The following is a 24,095-nucleotide window of genomic DNA, read 5'->3' on the forward strand; positions in this document are numbered from 1 at the left end:
TTGTAGCTTTGGTAAAATGAAAGGAAATGTACATTGTGTAGGTAGAAGGAATGAGCTTAGTTGGGTATTTAATTACTAATTGGTATTACCAAATATCATGGGGTGAAGGGCATATACTATTTTATGTTCTACCAACCCCCTGCCTGTAGTGTGTTGCTGGATAGTGCATTGTATCATATTGTCAGTATGTATTTCTACCTTTAACCCAAAGTTGTTCAGCGAACAGGTGTAGACGGTGCGGCACACAGCAGCAGCGGCCTTTCGGATCTGGTGCTACTTTAATTTAATTTTAAGGCACAATTAGGGTTTAGGGCAATGGATAACAGAGTGACTATCTACCATCGCCAGATACTGCTACAATACAGAGATCGCCCAAAGACAAACCTTCATGAAAATCTGCTGGTTAGATTGTGTGACCTCAGCTTGCTGAGGGAATCGAGCTGCAGTCCTCGGAGCTGTCTGATGCCGGTGGCCGGAGGTGGGGACATTGTAAGCTGTGTGTGAGGAAGCAGAAGAGAGGCGAGTGGGCAGGAGTCCGTGCCAGGAAAAAAGCAAGCCCTAGCCGGCCGGCTCTCTCGTCCATTCTGCTCTCCAGTGGACATTAAATTGGACTACATCTGTGGCAACGAAATACCCGGCGGGAGCACAGAAACGGACGGAATCCCGGATGCCACCATTCAGCTGATTATTTATGTAACAGTTTTTCCTCCAAACCATTGGACTACCAACCTATTGACCTCTGCTGTGCCTATTGTCTTGTTTATTATTTATTGTAATGCCTGCACTGTTCTGTGTACTTCATGCAGTCCTGGGTAGGTCTGCAGTCTAGTGTAGTTTTTGTGTTGGTTTACGTAGTTCAGTGTAGTTTTTGTATTGTTCACCATGGTCCTGAGAAATGTCTCGTTCTTATTGTGTACTGTACCAGCAGTTATGGTCAAAATGACAATAAAAAGTGACTTGACTTGAGAAGAAAGTCAAGGTTGACCGGGTACAGGGATGCACTATGCTGTGTCCTCATTGTGTTTCCACAATGTGCAAATCCTCTGTGGCCATGTCACTGAGAGGCCTTTCAGCTCATGACCGGAAGCTGATGAACTAATCCTAGCTCCTTACATTTCACTCTGTAGAATGTTCCCTTTATAAGGGCTTAACAAATTCTGCTTATTTTGTCAGTTAAATGAGCTTCTTAGATTGCTCCTCCTCATTCCATAGAATTTAAATTTAAATCACTTTCCACAGTTCTGTGTTACTCACTTTATCCTGCTCTTCTGATGATAGATATTCCTTTTGTTCTCTCAGTTCTGCCTTTCCCCAGTCCTGATGCATTTTCCTCTCTGATGCTGCCCCTCCTGTGGAGCAATTCCATCTCATTCTGTTGGTTCAAATTTGCAGAATCGAAGGTTTTGGCTTCTCCTTTTATTTCTCCCACCTCTCCCTCCCTACGCCCCTTCCTGCTGTACAAGTTTGTTCTCTGATGGTAGTGCAATCACTTTACAGCACCAGTATTCAATTCCTGCTGCTGTAAGGAGTTTGTACACTCTTCCTGTGGTGGGCTCCCAATTCCTCCTACATTGTAAAGGCTTACAGGTTTGTGTTAGTAAGTTCTGGGGATATTTCGTGGGCGCCAGATGTACGGTGACACTTGTGGGCTGCCCCAGCATATCCCTGGACTGTGTTGGTCATTGACATATGCAACACATTTCATTGTATGTATGACAAATAAAGCTAATCCCTTATTTTCTTCAAAGCACTAACATTTCTATAGTGTTTCAGTTAGTGATTGAAGACATTAACAAGTCTTCCCCACCCTCTCCCTCTCCCTCTCAGCACCAATACCAATTGTACCATTCAGTCTTTGTTGGTCTCCCGAACACAGGCATTCCTTTAGAGCATGGGTGTTCAACTTTCTTACACCATGGACCAATACCATTCAGCAAGGGTACTGGACCCAAGTTGGGCATCCCTGCTTCTGAGCACATTGACACTGTATAGAATGGTAAACACAAGTGATTCTGCAGATGCTGGAAATCCAGATTAACGCACACAAAATGGTGGAGGAACTCAGCAGGTCAGGCAGCATCAATGGAGAGGGATGCAGTGTTGGTGTTTTGAGCCGACAGCTTTCTTTAGGACTAGATTAAGGGTCTTGGTCTGAAACATTGACTGTTCATTCTTTTCCATAGATGCTGCCTGACCTGCTAAGCTCCTCCTGCATTTTGTGCGTAGAGTGTATAGAATGGAACTTTCCTATTTACACTCAGTGAAAACCTAGGATACATGGATGATAGAAAATCTCCTGCTGCATGTTTAAGTTGCTGTAATGATCAGCTCTCGGTAGGTTCTGTTCCTGAAGAGAGTGACATGCTATTGCAGTAATGTGTGTATAGTCATTGGGAACATGATGAGCTTTGAGTTCATCAGGTTGGGGTCATTATAATCTTCATAAAGATCTCCTCAATGAATGATAGCTCTGAGAAGTAAATGTTTCTCTCATGCTCTGATCTGAAGTTTAAAAAAAATATCAGCATCTGAGAGGATCACTTTTCTTTTCAGATAAACTGTTCTTTGGAAAAAATCCAATTGGTCTGAGTATGAGTTGTTTTCCTTCTTTGACTTTGTCACATTGGCAGCAGCAAGTTTCCATCTTGTGGTATGGCCCTTTAACGTTCTAAGCATTTCTTTACCACTTTTCCGATTGGAGTTTACTATCATTTTACATTGTAAAGTCTCTGAGCTGATGTGCACAGATGTGTACATTGTGTGGCTTTGACATTATTTTGATGGTTACGTGGCAAAAAAATCAAACCTACGTCATTTTTAAAGAAAGCTCTTAAATGATTTTACAGCTGAAATAGTCATTTTTATGTGATTCTAGTTCTTGTTTTCAGACAATTTAAGAGCAGTTATCTACAGAAATGTTACTAGCTGGCAGTGAGTAATAGGGCAGTAATTCAATCTCAGAATTTGGATAATGTATGTAAACCAGAGTAAGCAGTCCTCCTTGTTTATGATGTCATTTGGAGTCCCCTGCTTTTCATTACCACTGTGATGCTCTCTGCAAACATCTAAAGAGGTTCCAGTACGTAGGTTCATCATGCAGAGTTTGAAGCTGAAATTCTGCACTGCTGATCGGAAGCAGCTTTGCATGTGATGTATTATGATGTAGTGGCATTCGCAATAGTAATTTTGTGTGTGGCAGTGGTGTATATTTGTGTCCTGTTTATTTTATAGGGGATTTTAAAATCTGAATGGTGCAAACCAAGTCAATTTGTTTAGTCCTGTTCTCGTTTTGCAGTATGGGTAAGGTTATATTTCTTGCCTTCCTGTGTTATCCTCAGGGCACCAAGAGCCAGTTGCATCATATGAGACAAATCTCATGCAGGTAATGATTCATTTATTGGATAGGAGTGTGGGAGTTCCATCATAAAATCCACTAGGGATGTTTTATGACGAGCAGCTGCTTTCATCGTTATTTTCTGGTATCAGTCCAGAGATTTATGGAGTTAGGCTTTTCTGCTTGCCATAATGAGATTTGAAATCTCTGACTGGAGTTGCTAGTCCATTACCAGAACTGTTAGGAGCTTCCCCTTTTAGGTACGATTACCTGATATTCGACCAGGGGCTTTTCCCATAGTGAAGGAGTGTAGGTCCAGAGGGCACAGTCTCAGAATAGAGGGACACCCATTTAGAACGGGGATGAGGAGAAATTTCTTTAGCTAGAGGGTAGTGAATCTGTGGAATTCTTTGCCAGAGGCGGCTGTGGAGGCAGTCATTGAGTATCTTTAAAATGGAGGTTGATAGGTTCTTTATTAGTCTGGGCATCAAATGTTTCAGGTTGATGCCCAGGTGTGTGCATGTGTGAGTGCACACACATCTTTTGCTACTAGTGCACAAAAGAATTTAAACTGCACACAAAAGGTTGTCATCCTCTACCTCATTGGCATGTTAAGCATATTTCACATTCATACACAATCACGTTTCCTTTTCCAGTTTCTGATGCAGACGGTGTTGACAACATGGAGTTGGCGATGATTCGTCTGCCGATTTTAGAATTGGCTTATTCATACTGTTTTTATTGAAGAAATTATTGATTCGCTGTGTCTAATTCCAAAGAAGCAAAAGGTGTGAAGCACAAAAGAACTGCTAGTTGATTTAAAGTAGAATGGCTTAATGAAAAAGTAGAAACTGCTACACCGAAAGCTCATGAAGTCAGGAAGGTACAGCTACGAGAAGTAGTTGTGTACAACACAGAAACTGGTGTATTGTCATGATGCAAAAGTTGCCGGAGAATTTGCAATTGGGAAGAAGTGGAGTAATACTTGGACACCTGGCTTCTTTCTTAAAGCGTCATTTAGCAAACAAATCACATATGGATGGTATGTAAAAGCTGCAGCGAGAAAATCCTTCATTACCTGCTACAGGCCTGCTACGTATGTTTTGTTAAAGTGAAGATGAACGAGAGTGAAAATGATCAAACCCAGAGGAGATCGAAGTTCTTATTGACAGTGTTGGTCTCCTCCATTATGTCATGTTTAAGCTTGGAGAAAATTAGAAGCCAGACATTTGATGCATCCTTTAATTTTGAACAAATCTGGCGACCTTTTATTCAATATTTCCACATGATTCAATTTATTTATTTATTTATTTATTTTTCTTTATTCGCTTTGGGGAAAATCCTTGTCCATGAAGGTTCAGAGATGACTGGAAGGATGTTTTTTTTTCTCTCTCTCTGTTTTCTCTAATTTTATCCTCAATTGGACTGCTCAATCTTTCTTTTTCTTTACTTTTTTCTCTTTCTTTTTTTTTTGTTTTTGTTTCAGTCTAGTTAGTGGGTTTTTTTTCTTTATCAATAAAATTTCCAATCTTTTTTATGATTGTTATGAGGAGTTGTTTTTTTTGACCATTGTATATATAACAGCATAATATTTTACTTATTTGATTTTGATATTATATACTTTTTGTTTTTACTGTTGCTGTTTATATGTCTTTTATATTATCTACTTGTTAAACTCCTCTTCCGATTTGTACATTCTTTATTTGGAAATCAATAAAAAAAGATTGAAAAATGAAATGAAAATGACTGTTTTGCTAGCTGTTAAAATGAATATCTGAATGTATAACATGTCACTGGGAAAAAGATTGCACAGCACGAGTTTTGCACACACTGGTCTTTACAAATTAAAGGGAACATTGTTACATGGAGAAGGCAGGGGAATGGAGTTGAGGGGGATAATAAATCAGTCGTGATCAAGTGGTGGAACAAACTCGATGTGCCGAATAGCCTAATTCTGCTCCTATGTCTTATGACTTATGTCATAAGACATAGTCAGCGTAGAGTTTTAAGCTTTCAGTTGTAGCCATCTAGTTTCTAGCCGGTGGAGTATTAGAGAAAATGCCAGTGAGATATCACTTGCCAAGAGCTATGAAGTGCAGTGCAGCGGAGGGCTCTTTCTGATACTCCTGCTTTCGCCTGATGTGCCGCTGAGGATCTCTGCTGGCCAGCTGTTCATTTGTTTCTGGAAGTGGTCTTCCTTGCCCAGTCAAGACCAGGGGGCAGTGGGCCACCTGTTACCCTGCCCATAAACTTTGAGTTTACCTGGAGTGGATCTACCAGAGTCATCTTGGTCCCAGAGAAAGCCTGCTCCATTCTGATGGGTGAGGCCCTCTGGAGCACTGCCTCGTGAACCTTGCCCACGAAGACTGGCCAAGCTACTACCCACGATAACCACATTTCCAGTTGCCAGAGTTTGTAGTGGATAGTGAAGCAACTGCTGACTGAGATTGTGAGGGCTGAGGGTTACTGAGATTAAATTGGCAAATTCTCAGGACTGCCCAAGACTGGGCGCTTTTCTCAAAGTGGGCTAGTTTGATTTCTATGATTCCCCATTCCTTTTTCAAGCCCTGTCTCCAGCACTTTTAGAGTTTGTCATCCAAATACAAGAACGATCAGGTTTATCAGTTGTTCAGTTGATGATCAGCCATGAAATTCCTAAAATTGTAATGACCTGTGTTGTTTATTGAGCTGCCAGATCTAGAACGCAGCACAGGCCAGGCCCTTCAGCCCACGATGTTGTACTAACCCTTTAACCTAACTCCAAATTCAATCCTTCCCTCCAACATATTCCTTCATTTTTCTATCATCCGTATGCCTATCTGAGACACCCTTGTATGTCTCTAACATATCTGCCTCTACCATCTTCCCTGGCAGAATGTTCTATGCACCCACCACTTTATCTATAAAACATATCTCTTAACATCCCCTCTACACTTTCCCCTTAATACCTTAAAATTATGCCCCCTTGTATTAGCTATTTCTCTCTGGGAAAAAGTTTCTGGCAGTCTACTTGCAGATGGTGGTGAGATATACAGGAGTGAGATAGATCAGCTGGTTGAAGGGTGTTGCAATAACAACTGTACTCAGTGTCAGTAAGAGCAAGGAGCTGATTGCAGACTTCAGGAAGGGGTAGTAAAGGGAAGTCAAGAGAACACCTACCTGTCTTCATTGAGGGATCAGCAGTCCTCATCAAGTGGAAAAGGTTTTAAGTTCCTGGGTGTCGTCATCTCTGAAGATCTATCCTGGGTCCCAACATATTAATGCAATTACAAAGAAGGCACATCAGCAGCTATATATTATGAGGAATTTGAGGAGAATTGATATGACATTAAAGACTCTCACAAATTTCGACAGATGTACTGTGAAGAGCATTCTAACTTGTTACATGACTGTCTGGTGTGGAGGGGCCACTGCACAGAGTTGGAAAAAGCTACTAAGGATTGCAAACTCAGCCAGCTCCATTATTAAGGACTGCCATCATCCAGGACATGCCCTCTTCTCATTGCTGCCATCAAGGATGAGGTACAGGAGCCTGAAGACACACATTCTACGCTTCAGGAACAGCTGCTTCCCCTCCACCAATAGATTTCTGAATGGACAATAAACTAACCCATAAGCACTACCACACTATTTTGTGGTTCTCTTTAATTATTTATATCTCGCTATCTATCTGATGGTAATTTATAGGTTTTTATGTATTGTACTGTACTACTTTTGCAAAGCCACAAATTTTCAGCCATTTGTTAGCGATAATAAGTCTGATTCAGATTCTCGATCTATGCCTCTTATCATCTTCTATGGCAATATCAAGTTACCCCTCATCCTCTCTTGCTTCAAAGACAAAATCCTTCGCTTGCTCAACCAATTCTCCTAAGACATGTTCTCTAATTCAGGTTGCATCCTGGTAGTTCCCTCTGCACTCTCTCTAAAGCTTCCACATCCTTCCTATAATGAGGCGACCGGAGCAGAACATAATATTCCAAGTGTGGTCTAACCAGGGTTTTATAAAGCTGCTACAATATCTCACAGCTCTTGAACTCATCCCCCAACTAATTATGGCCAACATAATGCACACCTTCTTAGCCACACTTGTGTGGCAACTTTTGAAGGCCAAGATTCCTCTTTTCATCCACACTGCTAAGAAAATCCTACCATTAACTCTATTTTGCCTTCAAATTTGATTTTCTAAACTGAATCAATCCACACTTTTCTGGCTTGAACTCCTTCTGTCACTTCTCAGCCCAGCTCTGCATCCAGTCAATGTCCTGTTGTAGTCTATAATAACATTGTATACTATCTACATCTCCACATACTTTTGGTCATCTTCAAGCTTACTAACTCACCCTTCCACTTCCTCATCCAAGTCACTTAGAAAAATCACAAAGAGCAGGGTTCCCAGAATAGATCCCCATGGAGCATCCTTCTATCTATTACGGTCCTCTGCTTTCTATAGGAAAGCCAATTCTGAGTCCATACAGCCAAGTTTCCCTGGATTCCATGCCTCCTGACTCCATGGGGAATTTCAAGGCAACTGGACTTGCTGTGTTGTCTAAAAGACATTCTGCCACTCATCCCAGAGGCTTCTTCAGTTTTAATCCATTTTCTGGTTTATAATCTGAGTTGTTTAAAGGTATAGCAATCACATGAGGGTCATTAAGAGTTGTAGATGTATGAACTGTTGTAGAGATGTTAGGACTGCATTGTAAGTAGCTGATAGCTGGTGTTATACCCCAACCCCTCTGTTCAAGGATGAGTTTTTCAGTTTAACAAAAATGGCTTCTTTAACCTCTCTTTCAAACCACCTATCCTCCTATTGAAAATGTGCACATTATCATCATCAAAGGAGAGTCCCTTGTCCTTTAGGTGTAGATATACTGCAAAGTCTTGACCTGAGGTGTTAGTCCTACATTGGGCCATCCATTTGTGACTCTGTGATGATTAAATACCCTCGTGTGATTGCTATCCCTTTAAACAACTCAGAGTTTATAAGTCAAGAGAACTTTACTCCCCCCCCCCCCCCCCCCCACCCTGGGATTAAAACTGAAAAAGCCTCCTGGATGAGTAGTGAAACATCTTCTAGCTTGATATACAGTGACCTGGAGGACTGAGAACTTTCATAGACATATACTTACCATGGAGAACATTATCCAACGTCTTACTAAAATCCATATACACCACATCTACTGCTCTACTTCATCATTCTTTTCAAAATCAAGAGAAATTGAAATCACAGCAATACACACATAATGCTGGAGTAACTCAACAGGCCAGGACTCCTGCGGAAGGGTCTCACCCTGAAATGTCGACTCTACTCTTCTCCATAGATGCTGCCTGGCCTGCTGAGTTCCTCCAGCATTTTGTGTTTTGCTTGGATTTCCAACATCTGCAGATCTTCTCGTCTTTGAAATTGAAATCTATTGAAGTACAGTTGATCAGAGGGGGCACTGTCAATTATGTATAACGTGGCTGTTTGAGATTGGGGAGAGGATGATTGCATTGACTTCATTACTTACATCCTTCAAATACATGAGCAGTAGAAATCTTTACAAAACGCCTCCGTTCAAATGTGCAGTGTGCAATTATAGTACTTTATAAAAAAATAGTATGTACAACAGGACAGTCTGTATAGCATAGAAATGCAATTGTGTCAGTGTGAATTAATCAGTTTGCTGGCCGAGTGGAAGAAGCTGTCCTGGAGCCTGTTGGTTCTGGTTTTATGCTGTGGTACCGTTTTCCAGACGTTTGTGGTTGTGGTGACTCGAATCCCCAATGATCCTTCGGGCCCTTTTTATACGCCTGTCTCTGTAAATGTACTGAATAGTGGGAAGTTCACATCTACAGATGTGCTGGGCTGTCCGCACCACTCTCTGCAGAGTCCTGCGATCGAGGGAAGTACAGTTCATACACCAGGCAGTGATGCAGCCAGTCAGGATGCTCTTAATTGTGCCCCTGTAGAAAGTTCTTAGAATTTGGGGGACCATATCAAACTTCTTCAACCATCTTGAGGTGGAAGGGGTGCTATTGTGCCTTTTTCGCCACACAACTGGTGTGTACAGATCACATGAGATCCTCTGTAATGTGCATGCTGAGGAACTTAAAGCTTTTCACCTTCTCAACCCCAGATCCACTGATGTCAGTAGGGGCTAGCATGTGTCCATTCCTCCTGTAGTCCACAACCAGCTCCTTTGTTTTTGCCACATTGAGGGAGAGGTTGTTTTCTTGATACCACTTTGTCATGGTGATGACTTCTCTGTATTGTCCGTAGTGTAGCTCAGAAGGAAAATTGTTGATGATGAGGGTGCCCCCATACTTGAAAGTCCGACAGTGTTCAGAAACCCCAGTGTCATTGAGTGAGTTAATGCAGACTGGGGTGACTAGGGCCCATAGTGAGAGTCCGACAATGCAGTTCTCCTATGTGGAGAGGGTCAAGTGTTGCTATTCTTCCTCTCCTGCTCACTCACCTGTTTTGCAGCAGGTAGTGACACTGGGGTAGGTGGAGCAATTCATTATGGGCTCTTACTGCTCCATCCTCATACTCACATTGCCATTTCCTGTTTACTCAGTGCTTTGGGAATAAATCAGAATCATGTTTCATATAGAACATAGAATAGTACAGCACATTACAGGCCCTTCGGCCCACAATGTTGTGCCGACCCTCAAACCCTGCCTCCCATATAACCCCCCACCTTAAATTCCTCCATATACCTGTCTAGTAGTCTCTTAACTTCACTAGTGTATCTCCCTCCACCACTGACTCAGGCAGTGCATTCCACGCACCAACCACTCTCTGAGTGAAAAACCTTCCTCTAATATCCCCCTTGAACTTCCCTCCCCTTACCTTAAAGCCATGTCCTCTTGTACTGAGCAGTGGTGCCCTGGGGAAGAGGCACTGGCTGTCCACTCTGTCTATTCCTCTTAATATCTTCTACACCTCTATCATGTCTCCTCTCATCCTCCTTCTCTCCAAAGAGTAAAGCCCTAGCTCCCTTAATCTCTGATCATAATCCATACTCTCTAAACCGGGCAGCATCCTGGTAAATCTCCTCTGTACCCTTTCCAATGCTTCCACATCCTTCCTATAGTGAGGCGACCAGAACTGGACACAGTACTCCAAGTGTGGCCTAACTAGAGTTTTATACAGCTGCATCATTACATCGCGTCTCTTAAACTCTATCCCTCGACTTATGAAAGCTAACACCCCATAAGCTTTCTTAATTACCCTATCTACCTGTGAGGCAACTTTCAGGGATCTGTGGACATGTACCCCCAGATCCCTCTGCTCCTCCACACTACCAAGTATCCTGCCATTTCCTTTGTACTCTGCCTTGGAGTTTGTTCTTCCAAAGTGTAACACCTCACACTTCTCCAGGTTGAACTCCATCTGCCAGTTCTCAGCCCACTTCTGTATCCTATCAATGTCTCTCTGCAATCTTTGACAATCCTCTACACTATCTACAACACCACCAACCTTTGTGTCATCTGCAAACTTGCCAACCCACCCTTTTACCCCCACATCCAGGTCGTTGATAAAAATCACGAAAAGTAGAGGTCCCAGAACAGATCCTTGTGGGACACCACTAGTCACAACCCTCCAATCTGAATGTACTCCCTCCACCATGACCCTCTGCCTTCTGCATGCAAGCCAATTCTGAATCCACCTGACCAAACTTCCCTGGATCCCATGCCTTCTGACTTTTTGAATAAACCTACCATGTGGAACCTTGTCAAATGCCTTACTAAAATCCACGTAGATCACATCCACTGCACTACCCTCATCTATATGCCTGGTCACCTCCTCAAAGAACTCCATCAGGCTTGTTAGTCACGATCTGCCCTTCACAAAGCCATGCTGACTGTCCCTGATCAGACCATGATTCTCTAAATGCCCATAGATCCTATCTTTTCCAACAGCTTTCCCACCACAGACATAAGGCTCACTGGTCTATAATTACCCGGACTATCCCTACTACCTTTTTTGAACAAGGGGACAACATTTGCCTCCCTCTAATCCTCCGGTACCATTCCCGTGGACAACGAGGACATAAAGATCCTAGCCAGAGGTTCAGCAATCTTTTCCCTTGCCTCGTGGAGTAGCCTGGGGAATACTCCATCAGGCCCGGGGGACTTATCCATCCTAATGTATTTTAACAACTCCCAACACCTCCTCTCCCTTAATATTAACATGCTCCAGAACGTCGACTTCACTCATATTGTCCTAAGTTCCCTCTCAGTGGTGAATACCGAAGAGAAGTATTCATTGAGGACCTTGCTCACTTCCGCAGCCTCCAGGCACATCTTCCCCCTTTTATCTCTAATCGGTCCTACCTTTACTCCTGTCATCCTTTTGTTCTTCACATAATTGAAGAATGCCTTGGGGTTTTCCTTTACCCTACTCGTCAAGGCCTTCTCATGCCCCCTTCTTGCTCTTCTCAGCTCCTTTCTTGCTATATATTCCTCAATAGACCCATCTGATCCTTGCTTCCTAATCCTCATGTATGCTGCCTTCTTCCACTTGACTAGATTTTCCACTTCACTTGTCACCCATGGTTCCTTCACCCTACCATTCTTTATCTTCCTCACCGGGACAAATTTATCCCTAACATCCTGCAAGAGGTCCTTAAACATCGACCACATGTCCATAGTAGATTTCCCTGCAAAAATATCATCCCAATTCACACCCGCAAGTTCTAGCCTTATAGCCTCATAATTTGCCCTTCCCCAATTAAAAACTTTCCTGTCCTCTCTGCTTCTGTCCTTTTCCATGATAGTGCTAAAGGCATATGTCATGAAATTCTGTTGCTTTTTGGCAGCAATACAGTGCAATACATAATACAGTAATAAACTGAATTACAATGAATGAGTGTGTGTGTGTGTGTGTCTATATATAATTTTTAAAAAATGTGTGTGTTAATTAGGCCATCAGTTAATCGGGAGAGGCACTTAAAAAGCAAAAACTAATTGAGAAAATTAATTGAGTCCTGCTGAAGGTTCTCCGAAATGTTGATTGTACTCTTCTCCATAAATGCTGTCTGGCCTGCTGAGTTCCTCCAGCATTTTGTGTCTGTTGCTCGGAGTTCCAGCATCTGCAGATTTTCTCCTGTTTATAATTGAGAAAATTGCCAGGATTCCCTGCCTTTAACTGTAGATTTTTGTGAACATTTTCTAAATAACATCAGTCACATGTGCTTGTGTGGCCATTAGACGCTTCACCATGCTTAGTGTGAAGTTTTTAAATAGCATCAGTTCCACCTACGTTGTACTTAGAGCAAACTGTTTAAAAATAGCACCAGTTGCGGGTATTTGTGTTCAAAAAGCAATAATTTTTGTCACTGATATTTGGTGAGAGATAAGCAGTGAGATGATTCAAAACGGTTTTATTCACTGCAGTTTCAAGCATTCATAATTGGAAATGCCAGAAATGGCCAGGAGTGAAAGTGAAACACTTCACTACAATTCACTACTTCAACAAGTTAGGAATTATGAAAAATTTGATAGTATTGACAGTTGTCTAGATTTGGTTCTGGTTAATTGGAACACTTTCGGACTGGTACATTTTGGCCCAAATAGCTGAAGTTTCATGGAAGTAGTTAAAAAGGTATTAAAAAGACAAGCTGGGTTGCAAATTATGCATTTAAATGAAATACAGAACAAATCAGAACACTACTAATACTACTACAGGACCATAAAGCTGTGTATTAATTCCTAATACTTATTGATGGAGGAATTCAGCCACATTGCATTCCTTTGACTGTAAAATGAAGAAAATCAGTGCAGACACCTACTGCAGATAATGGACTGCCTTCGTACAATGTTGTTGACGATTCCATCCTCCAAATCTTCATTTTAATTATAGCATTCAAGATGATTGTCAATATTTCCAAATTCTTTGTAGTTTCTAACTTGTTGAAATAATGAAATTGTGTCATGTTCACTCTTGGCAGTTTCTAGCATCTCCAAGCCTGGATACTTGAAACCACAGTGTACAAAACGGTTCTGAATTGTCTTACTGTTTATTACTTGCCACCTATCAGTGACAAAAATCACTACTTTTTGAACACGAGCTACTTTTAAATTTTTCGCTCTAAGCACAGTATAGTGTCTAACGGCCACATTAGCATACGTCACTGACGCTAGTTAGAAACTGTTCAGCAGCAGTCACCTGCCTCAATTAAGGGGCAAATAGGTGAAGGGAGTTACATCTATTTTTTTGATAGAGTTATCTCAAATAAGCGGCTGCACTGATTAACCAGAAATATCTGTATATTCTGACTATTGTCCTGAAGCGTTGAGTGTGTATCTTTAGACTCCTGAACGGGTATTCTTTGATATTGTACCCTTTGCTTCTGGTCAGCTTTGCCCTACACCTCAGACCTTCCTTATCAGGAATTGAGTGCTTTGTGCAGTAAGTCATGATAGGTAAAGTAATGTCTATTGTCCAAATGGCAAGTAGCAAAGTGTCTATCTATCCAACACTTTACTCAGGTGCAGTGTATTGGTTCATTTGAGTTGGCTTAACACAGAATCTAATAAATGAAAACTTGTCTACATTTCTAACCTGCACCAGCTGGCACTCCACAAGTTTGCGTAAAGAGCAGGAGTATCTTGTCACATCTTAGGTACCGTCCTGACCCTTTTGCATGGTGTAAGTAGTAAAGTGTGTAAGTTACAAGTTCTCTGCTATACTGCAATGTTTGCTGCTTTTGAGTAGTGTTTAGACCATAAGATATAGGAACAGAATTAGGTCTGCTCCACCATTTCATCGCGACTGATCTAATTTTCCTCTCAGCTCCAAACTCCTGTCCCCATATCCCTTTATGTCCTAACCAATTAAGACTCTATCAGCTTTGCTTATATATACATAAAGTCTTGGCCTCCATGCTGCCTGTGGCAAAGAATTCCACAGAATTCACCGCACGCTGCCTAAAAAAAAGTTCCTTCTCACCTCCATTCCAAAAGGGCATCCCTCTATACTGAGGCTCTCCTACAATAGGAAACATCATCTCCACATCCACTCAATCAAACTGTTCGATAGTTTTTCATGAAGTCACCCCTCATTCTTCTGAATTCTAGTAAATACAGGCCTGGAGCCATCAAATGCTCTTATATGACAAGCCATTCAATCCTGAAACCATCTTCGTGAGCCTCCTATGAACCCTCACCAGTGCTTTATAAAGTCTCAACATTACATCCTTGCTTTTATATTTTAGTCCTCTTGAAATTAGTGCTGACATTGCATTTCCCTTCCTCACCACAGACTCCAAACTGCAAATTAACCTTTAGGGAATCCTGCTCAAGGACTCCCATGTCTCTCTGTGCCTCAGTTTTTTTGTATTTTCTCTCCATTTAGAAAATGGTCAATCCTTACATTTCTTCTAGCAAAGTGCATGACCATACACTTCCGAACACTGTATTCCACCTGCCATTTCTTTGCCCATTCTCCTTTGCAACAAAGCCATCAATTCCATCATCCAAATCATTGACATTTGAACATGAGCCACTTGAGAGGAAATGCTGATTGTTAGCTTGCTGTCCTGTTGTACACTCAATCTAAAGTAATGATGAATTTCTCATTTCCATTGGTTTTAATTACCTCAGCTTTTATTGTCTGTGTTAGTCCACACGACAGACTCATTCCTGTTTAGCAATCAATATACCTGATTCATCAAGTCATGTTACAGAATGCAGCTCAGAACCTAAGTCTGAGATTAACAGCCCACAAAATGTAACTGTAGGCGTGAAAGCCTATTTCAACCTATTTATGGCAAACAAGTCATTAAGGAGTCCCTCGGGCTTCTGCAAATTTGAAGTTTGATGCTACATCAGTTAGTGAATCAGAATCAGTTTCATTATCACTGATGTACAGTACGTAGTTAAAGTTCATGTTTTGTGGCAGCAGTATATTGCAAAGCATAAAAAATACTGTAAGTTACGATAAATAATAAATAGTGCAAACGAGAAATAGTGAGATAGTGTTTGTGGTTGGATAACTCACAGCAGAGTGTGATTATTGTTCATAATCTCAATTCAGTGTGCAGTGGAACATGATAAAATATTATAATGTAATAGGAATTTTAATAACCAATAATTTGCAAGTGTAAGCATCACAGTGTAGTGGTTAAACTTTTCATATAATCAATATATAAGGCAAATAATTTCAACCAACTTGCTGTAATAAATGTTGATTACAGCTGTTAGCACACATTGGGTTGAGTCGCTTGTATCCAGTGTGGAACAACGTTCCCTGCTGTCTGTAGCAGAAATGTGTCAGGGTTATGGTCTTTGGAGGCAAAGATGGGAAGAGTTATGGTTAGGAATAGAAATGTACTTCCCAGAGCAATAACTATCTGTGCTCAGGGTAGAAAACCTGTGTAAATGAGGAGCAGAAGTGGGCTAATCAAAGTGTCATGGCTGACTTATCATCCAAAGGCTTATCACTGTGTCTATCTCTGCCTTAAAATTTTTCAAAGACCCTTTTCATTTATATATATGAGTGAGAGACAGACTGACTGAGCTGGAAGTGCCTGTTAGCAAGCTGTACTGGATATCTAACATAAAAGTAAAAACATTATTTTAAGGGGCAATACCCTTAAACATTGAGCCCTGATTCTAGATTCTGTCCATGTCCACCTTATCCAAATCCCTCAGGATTTGTTTTTCAATCAAAATGTGTCAAAATAGAGATGAACTGAAGATCTAATGACATTGATAACCTAAAATAATATTGTGCAGAAATTCTGTGGACTAAACACTGATTAATCCCCAGGATCCTCAACCCTGAGAGTGATGGACTTGTGGTAATCATGCAAGATTCCCTAGATTGTGAAATGCTGCAAAAGATTGGAATGATTAAATGTAGCATTATAACTCAAGAAAGGCAGGACAGAAAAAATAGGGCATTGCAGAATGGTTGGCCTGACATGTGGAAGATTGTTAAAATCTGTTATTAAGGACATGAGAATGGTGTGTTTATTGGGATTGGTTTATTATTGTCATCTGTACCAAGATGCAGTGAAAAATCTTGTCTTGCACACTGTTCATACACAGTGCATTGAGGTAGAATAAGGTAAAATAATAATAATGTACAATAAATTGTAAAAACAGTGCAGGTAAATAATAAAGTGCAAGATCATAGCAAGGTAGATTGTGAGGCCAAGTGTCCATCTTATCATCCAAATATCCATTCAAAACCCTGATAACAGTGGGATAGATTCTGTCCTTGAGCCTGGTGATGAGGCCTTTGTATCTCGCCTGATGGGAGAGGGGAGAAGAGCGAATGTCTGGTTTGAGTGAAGTCTTTGACTATGTTGGCTGATTTACTGAGGCACTGAGAAATATAGACAGAGTCCATAGAGAGAAGGCTGGTTCCTGAGATGTGTCTGCAACTCTCTGCAGTTTCTTGCAGTCCCATGCAGAGCAGTTACCATACCAAACCTTGATGCATCCAGACAGATTGTTTTTTGTGGTGTATTGATAAAAATTGGTTGTTGAGAGTTGACGGGAACGTGCCGATTTCTTTTTTTAGCCTCCTGAGGAATTTGAGGAATTAGTGAGCTTTCTTTGCTATGACCTCTTCATGTTTGGACCAGGACAGAATATCGGTAATATTCACAACTGGAAACTTAAAGCTTTCAACCTATGTACTGTTGATACCCACCTCCTCCCCAATTCCTAAAGTCAGTGACCAGCTCCTATGTCTTGCTGTCATTGGGGAAAATGCTGTTGCCATGACGCTGTCACTAAGCTCCTTTTGGTACTTCGCCTCATCATTACTTGAGATATGGCCCCACTACAATGGTGTCACCTGCAAGCGTGTAGATGGAGTTAGAACAGATTGTAGCTACACAATTGTGAGTGTAGAGGGACTAGAGTCGGTGTTGAGGACACAACCTTGTGGAGCAGCAGTGTTTAGAATAATCTCAGTGGAGGTGTTGCTGCCTATCCTTACAGATTGTGGTTTGTGGGCAGGAAATGAGGGATCCATTTGCAGAGGTAGGCATTACTCCCAGGGATCAGAGTTTGACAATGAGTTTGCTTGGAGATATAGTAGTCAATAAACAATAGTCAGATGTTTAGATGCTCCAGAGATGAGTGAAGGTTCAGGGAGATGGTGTCCGTTGTAGACTTCTTTCTCTGATAGGCAAATTGCAGTGTGTTGAGGTTATCTGGAAAACTGGTGTTGATGTGTGTCAGACCAGACTCCCAAAGCACTGCATTCTTAAAATCATAACTTATTTCAATAGTGCTAACGTGGCTTTGATGGAAAATTATGTTTGACAATCCTAATAAAAGTTTGGTGGATAAAGAGGAATCAGTAGATGCAGTAATTTGGGTTTTCAAAAGATATTTGAAAATAATCCGCATATCAGATTAGGATTCACAGGGTGTGGATTAATAGGTTAGAGTAGATATCGAGTTGGTTACAAGAGAGAAAAGAGATGGCATAAGTGTGTGGTTTCCAACATCCACGAAAACAGAGGAGTGCCCCAAAGAATGAATGACAGTTAAATATTAGAACCCCAAAGCCCCCCCAGCTCCTAAGCAGCAGCACAGCAACAACCCCCCTCCCTCAGCAGCAAAAAGGCATTGACAACCCCCGCTGAGCACGCAAACATGAAGTAAGGCACCAATACCCCCCATGCATAAGCGGCAGTACCAGTTCACCCAGTAATTCAACATACCACAGGCTCTCTCTTTCCTTAATAAGGGAAAAAGAAGAGTCCCTGTTTCACAGTGAGGGGTAAGCGTAACAAAAACAATTTACTGATTTATGGTGTTATAAGTCTGTTGCTTCGCTTTTTCTGATCTCTGTGCCCAAAGAGCTTGGGTCCCTGGCACGCAGTCAGCAGCCAGCTCGCTGCTTTAATCTTCCGTGTACCTCCACGACACATCAGACGGTGGCACCAACCACGATTCTGCCCACTTCTAGAGCCACCAAAATCCAGCACCCTGAAGGTGTGCTGGTCTTCCAGGCCACATCCTTGGCATATCCAAAAGCGGCCAGTCGTGAGACCCTGTGAGTGGGTCCCACTGCCACAACGAACCGAAGTTAGTGTGTAACTCCAGGTCAGGTCCTTTTAGAGAACCCTGAAAAGGAGAAAAAACAGATATTAAAAACAGAAATAGGGCTGTTTCCAAAGATGCAAGCAAAGGAGTCGCCATTAGGCCCAATCATCCTAAGCTTCACCCTCCGGTTTTGTCTTTAAGTTTTTGTTGTTCTCGATTATCATAATCCAATCATGATTATGAAGCCAGGCTTCCTTAGGACTTGGGTATCCTTGAAACTGGTCAAAGCTTTTGGCAAACACAAGCTCCTCCTGCTTCTCTGTTAACTTCTTTCTCCTGCTCACTTCTTAACAGAAATTTGTTCAACTTACATTGAAGTCATCACTTCATTCTGTCTAAATCAGTGCTGCTTTTGGAGTGATGAGGTTTTCTTTATTTATTACTCCAATGAAGAAGTATTATTGTCAATATTGGACTTTTCATCTCTGAATTGGTATTGTGACAAGATGGAATGCCCACGATTTAGAGTCATAGAACACTACAGCACAGAAACAGGCTCTTAGCTCATCTAGTCCAGCTGATCTGTTATTCTGCCTTGTCAACTTCCAAGTTTGATGTCATCTGACTGTACAAATATATAACCAAATGAAACAGTGTTCCTCTGGATCCCGGTGCACCCACAGCACATAAACCCAAATATTTCCATAAATTAATTAATAAAAAAGTACCATGGACCCTGGACCATAGCCCTCCACACCCAGAGATTTGATTTATTTATTTGTATTTCTGTGTTGTTTTATCCTGTTGAATCTTTATGAAGACAGGCCAGTGTGGCAGTCCTCAAAGAGTTAATCAACCTGGTGAATAGTGATTGACGCATTTTGTTTTCTCAGTAACTCCAGTGTTTCCATTCTATCTATGCCTCAAGTCCAGGGTCAGTCACCCTTTGATTGAATACAATGGAAGTTCGAAGGCAGTTTTTCTCTGCATCCGATAACCCTGTGTGTGTTTTTTTTTGTTTTTGTTGTTTTCTTCTATAGATTATACTGCACTGCATTGTGCAACATAACTGTGGATTCACAGCAGGTCATGCAGGAGTCAGAATTTGTAAATACTTTCCACTAGGATCCAGTGCCAAGTGGTTGGAGTTGGAGTAGTCCATGTTACACATCCAGTTCTGCAATTTTAAATATAATACTGCATACGAACTCCACTTCTCCACTTGGCTCAGGATTACTGATACCGTTCACTCTGTGATATTACTCTCTCACCCCCCAAAGCTGGACTAAGAAAATATACTTCATTCTGGTGTTAGAAAAGCACAAAAGGCCAGGCAGAGTGGGTAAAGAAGCTAAGAAAGCTGTTAAGTATTTTTACATTTTTATTTGACTTCCAGTATGGTTGAAAGCTCTGCTGTATTGTCCATGATCAGATTGCTGTGGGCTTGTTCTAGCTGACACCATCCAATTCACCTTCATTCTACAGGACTTGACACTCTGGGACTTCAGCTAGATTATTATGTGTTTATGTGACTGTATGTTTACTGCTATCATAATTATATGTCCCTTGTGCTGTGTGTGACTGTTGGTACTGTGTTTTGCACCTTGACCCTGGAGATGCGCTGTTTCATTTGGTTGTATTCATGGGCATTCGTGTATGGTTGAATGACAATTAAACTTGAGTGTCATTTTTCAAGTGAGCTGGACTTGGGGGCCATACCACTGTGGGGAGAAAACATGAAACTTCAGCTCAAGCAGGTCCCATTCAAGCCTGCAGACTGCAGACAACACACAAGATGGAGCTGAGAAAGGGTGTCCCTGACCCTAGTATCACTCACAGCCAGCCGGCAGTTTTACACATTCCCGTTAGAAACAGGCAAAGGTGCCAAGGTTCCAAGAGATTGGAATTTACCGTAGGCTAGGGATTCCTAGTGAAGAAAACAATGAAGGCAATAGTCCAATAATCACTGGAACCTGCATGTTCTGCATTGTCAAAGCACATGGGAACATTTGATGGAGAAGGACCTGCTGTGTTTTGTTGAGAAGGTCCATCAGTGTGAACTGATGGTTTAGGTAAGAGAATTAGTGTGAGTATTGGTAAACTGTTGAAAGAGTTCAGGTGAAAGTACTAGTTTCACTGAGTATGGTGAAGAAGTAAATCCCCTTCCAGGAACTGTGCTGGAGTCAGCACATTGGGAAGCACATTTATAAAGAGAAAACAACTAATAAATGCAATTAAGTGACTGACTTGTACTTACCTGATAAGCAGAATAGGTTACTCTTTACAGTGTAAGTATGATTCTGGTGTAAATGCCATTGTTCCGGTGTAAGCACCCTGGCTCTGCTCTTGTTCATAGACCTAGACAGGAGTTTGGAATCTGCTGGAGAAACTGTCAATTTTTTGGGTCAAAACCCAGCATCAAGGCTAAGGGCTGAGAGGGAAGATAGCCAGCATAAAGAGAAGAGGGGGAGTGATAAGACGGGGGCCAGTGGGTGATGTATTGTTGGCTTGGTGCTTTTCCTTTTGTCAGTTATTTACAAAAACTTAGCCCCACAGAGCAGTGAGAAGGAGAATGTTGATTGCCGTTATAGTCAGTTTGTCAATACCACCACCATTAGTAATTCTCATCACCATCGTTAGGGAGGAGGTACTGAAGGCTGCTTCTGCACCATCAGATTTCTGACCATAATTTGTCTTTCTATTGATTGATTGATCTATCTATTTATTTATCCATTATTTGTTAATCTATTGACTGATTTATTGATTGGTTGAGTCTTACAGTAATTTATATGTCAGTGATAATAAACCAGTTCAACACAGACAAAATGCTGGAGGAACTCAATATCTATGGAGAGAAATAAACAGTCAACGTTTCTGGCAGAGGCCCTGTTGAAATCTTGACGAAGGGTCTTGGCCTGAAATGTTGACTCTTTATTCCCCTCAGCAGATGCTGCCTGACTTGCTGAGTTCCTCCAGGATTTTGTGTGTGTTGCTTTGGATTTACAGTACTTGCGGAATCCCTTCAGTTTATGATAAACCTGATTCAGATTTGTTTGGAAAATCTTCCATTAAAACCTTTCTAAACAATTATCTATTGTGCTCCTGGCTTGCTAGGTAACACTGTATGGTATGACTGCGGTCATGCATACTGGTAAATTCCCCTGTCTACACTGAGTTAACTGGGTCTGGGAATCACATCTCCAGCTGGCTCATTTCCCCTGGGCTGAGGAAAGAATCCTACTCCTGATCTGCACTTGGTGATTCCTGCTAGAAACTGTGAGTTGCTCTATACAGGAAAGAGTTTGCAAAGCTGTAACATAGAATCATGGCTGAAAAATTCAGTTCAGCCAGAGTGAATATTTTTCATTTTTTCACTGGCTGTGTCCTTGATTCTGGAATTTCAGTAAGCTGTTGAAAACGTCACAATTAGATTTCATCAAAAAGTGCATTAGGTGTTCTGCGTCTGAGCTAAATCAGTCCCCAGGGCCCATGCACTCTTGCACAGGAAGTGATGTTGTATCCTCGGTAACTTCCGTTGTTTGCGGTTATTTTCAGCTTTGGCGGGATCTGACTGCATTGCCTCAGAGCTGAACCTAGTGTTTGCACAGCAGCACGCTTTTCTCTCAAGCAGGTAATCTAAAGATCAGAGAAACAACAGCTGAAACACTTGTGGAGATGAGTTTGCAGATTTCACCTTGACAATTTCTGCTGTGCAGTGACCAATATTGCCCCAGTGTTTCAGGCCTGACATTGATACCCTGACAGAAACAAGGTGTCATAGAGCTATACAACATAGAAATAGGCCTTTCAGCCTGCTGAGTCTGTGCTGACGATCCACCATCAACTTATAAAAAACCTATCTTGTTTTCATCAGTTCTCCACACCCCACCCCACCACAGACTCATCAACTCACTCAAAACCACATCAGGTTCACTGATGGTACAACAGTTGTTGGCTTCTTAAGCAACAATGATGAGTTGGCACACAGAGAGGAGGCAGAGGGGCTTGTCCAATGATGTGAAAGCAACAACCCGAGTCTCAATGTGGGTGAGACAAAAGAGATGATGATGGACTTTAGCATGGCACAAGTCAACCACTCTCCATTGCATGTCAATGGCTCTGCCATGCAGAGAGTGAAGAGCACAAAGTTCCTTGGTCTGCACATAATGGACAATCTAACATGGACCCACAACACCACCTCATTAGTCAAGAAGGCACAGCAATGTCTATACCTTCTGAGGAGACTAAAGTGTCCCAGGCACCTTACCCCAGTTCTAACAACTTTCTACAGAAGCACCATTGAGAATGCCCTATCTGGCCGCATCATTGTGTGGTGCGGAAACTGCAAGGCATCAGACCACAGGACCCTACATAGGACAGTAAAAACTGCCAAGGGTATCTCCTGGGTGTTCCCCCGTTTGTGACATTTACTGCAAATGTTGTAGGCGAAGGGCCTGAATCATAACTGAAGATCCCTACCACCCATCCAATAGCCTCTTTGACCCACCACCATCAGGAAGGAGGTACAGGAGTATTAGGACTAGAATGGTCATACTGGGTAACAGCTTCTTCCCTCAGGCTGTGAGACTAATGAATACCCTGTCACCACAGAGGTCTTGTCACTAGGACAGTGAGCTGTTTACTGTTTACCTATGCTTATTTGAGGTAATATTTGTGCAAACAGGTCTACAGCAGATGCCATTTCATTCACTCTTCACACAACCCTGGATCATCCGGACAGAAAAGATGCAAACACCAGGATGCTCTTTATTGATTTAACTCAGTATTTAACACCATCATCCTCTGAAAGCTGATCAGTAATTTCTGGGCCTCAATAACCCCTTGTGCAATTGGATCCTGGATTTCCTCACTTGCAGACCCCAGTCATTTCAACATCTCCACAATCTCCAGCAGCACAGGGAGTGTGCTTAGCCCCCTGCTCTGCTCGCTTTACACCTATGACTGTACAGCTCCAACACCATATACAAGTTTGCTGATGAAACCACTGTTGTGGGCCGTATCAAAGGTGGTAATGAAGCAGCATGCAGGAGGGAGACTGAAAATTTGACTGAGTGGTGTAACAACAACAACCTCTTACTCAATGTCAGTAAGACCAAGGGACTGATTGTAAACAGCACTCTCAAAATACTGGAGGAGCTCAGAAGACCAGGCAGCATCTATGGAAAAGAGTACAGTCAACGTTTCGGGGTGAGTCTCTTCAGCAGGACTGAATAAAAAAAAGCTGAGGAGTAAATTTAAAAGGTGGAGGGAGGGGAGAGAGAAATGCTAGGTGATAGGTGAAACTCGAAGGGGGAGGTATGAAATAAAGAGCTGAGAAGTTGATTGGTGAAAGAGATACAGGGCTGGCTGGGGAAGTGGGAGTCTGATAGAAGAGGACAGAAGGCCATAGAAAAAGGAAAAGGGGGAGGCGCATCAGAGGGAGGCGATAGATGGGCAAGGAGATAAGATGAGAGAGGCTAAAGGGGATAGGGAATGGTGAGGTGGGGGATGTTACCAGAAGTTTGAGAAATTGATATTCATGCTATCAGGTTGGAGGCTACCCAGATGGAATATGTTTTCCCTCCGACCTACGTGTGGTCTCATCACAACAGTGGAGGAGGCCATGGATTGATGTATCAGAAGGGGAATGGGATGTGGAATTTAAACGGGTGGCCACTGGGAAATCGCGTTTGTTCTGACATACACAGCGTAGGTGCTCAGCAATGCCATCTCCCAATCTATATTGGGTCTCACTGAT

General features: G+C 42.0%; 2 protein-coding genes across 2 annotated transcripts in view; both read left to right on the top strand.

Annotated features, from left to right (window-relative positions):
• Positions 1-2,302, top strand: part of smg6 (SMG6 nonsense mediated mRNA decay factor) — a 234,938-nt gene extending 232,636 nt beyond the window's left edge. The window contains 1 exon segment of the mRNA XM_059971511.1: positions 2,184-2,302. Coding sequence (XP_059827494.1) covers positions 2,184-2,194 — 11 coding nt within the window. The 3' untranslated portion in view covers positions 2,195-2,302.
• Positions 2,303-2,315: 13 nt separating this feature from the next.
• LOC132396189 (telomerase-binding protein EST1A-like) overlaps positions 2,316-24,095 on the top strand; it is a 259,324-nt gene continuing 237,544 nt past the window's right edge. The window contains exon 1 of the mRNA XM_059973746.1: positions 2,316-2,334. The gene's annotated coding sequence lies outside the window, so the exon portion shown is untranslated. The remainder of the gene's footprint in view (positions 2,335-24,095) is intronic.

The sequence above is a fragment of the Hypanus sabinus genome, chromosome 6 (assembly GCF_030144855.1).
Source record: "Hypanus sabinus isolate sHypSab1 chromosome 6, sHypSab1.hap1, whole genome shotgun sequence".
Lineage (NCBI taxonomy): Eukaryota > Metazoa > Chordata > Chondrichthyes > Myliobatiformes > Dasyatidae > Hypanus > Hypanus sabinus.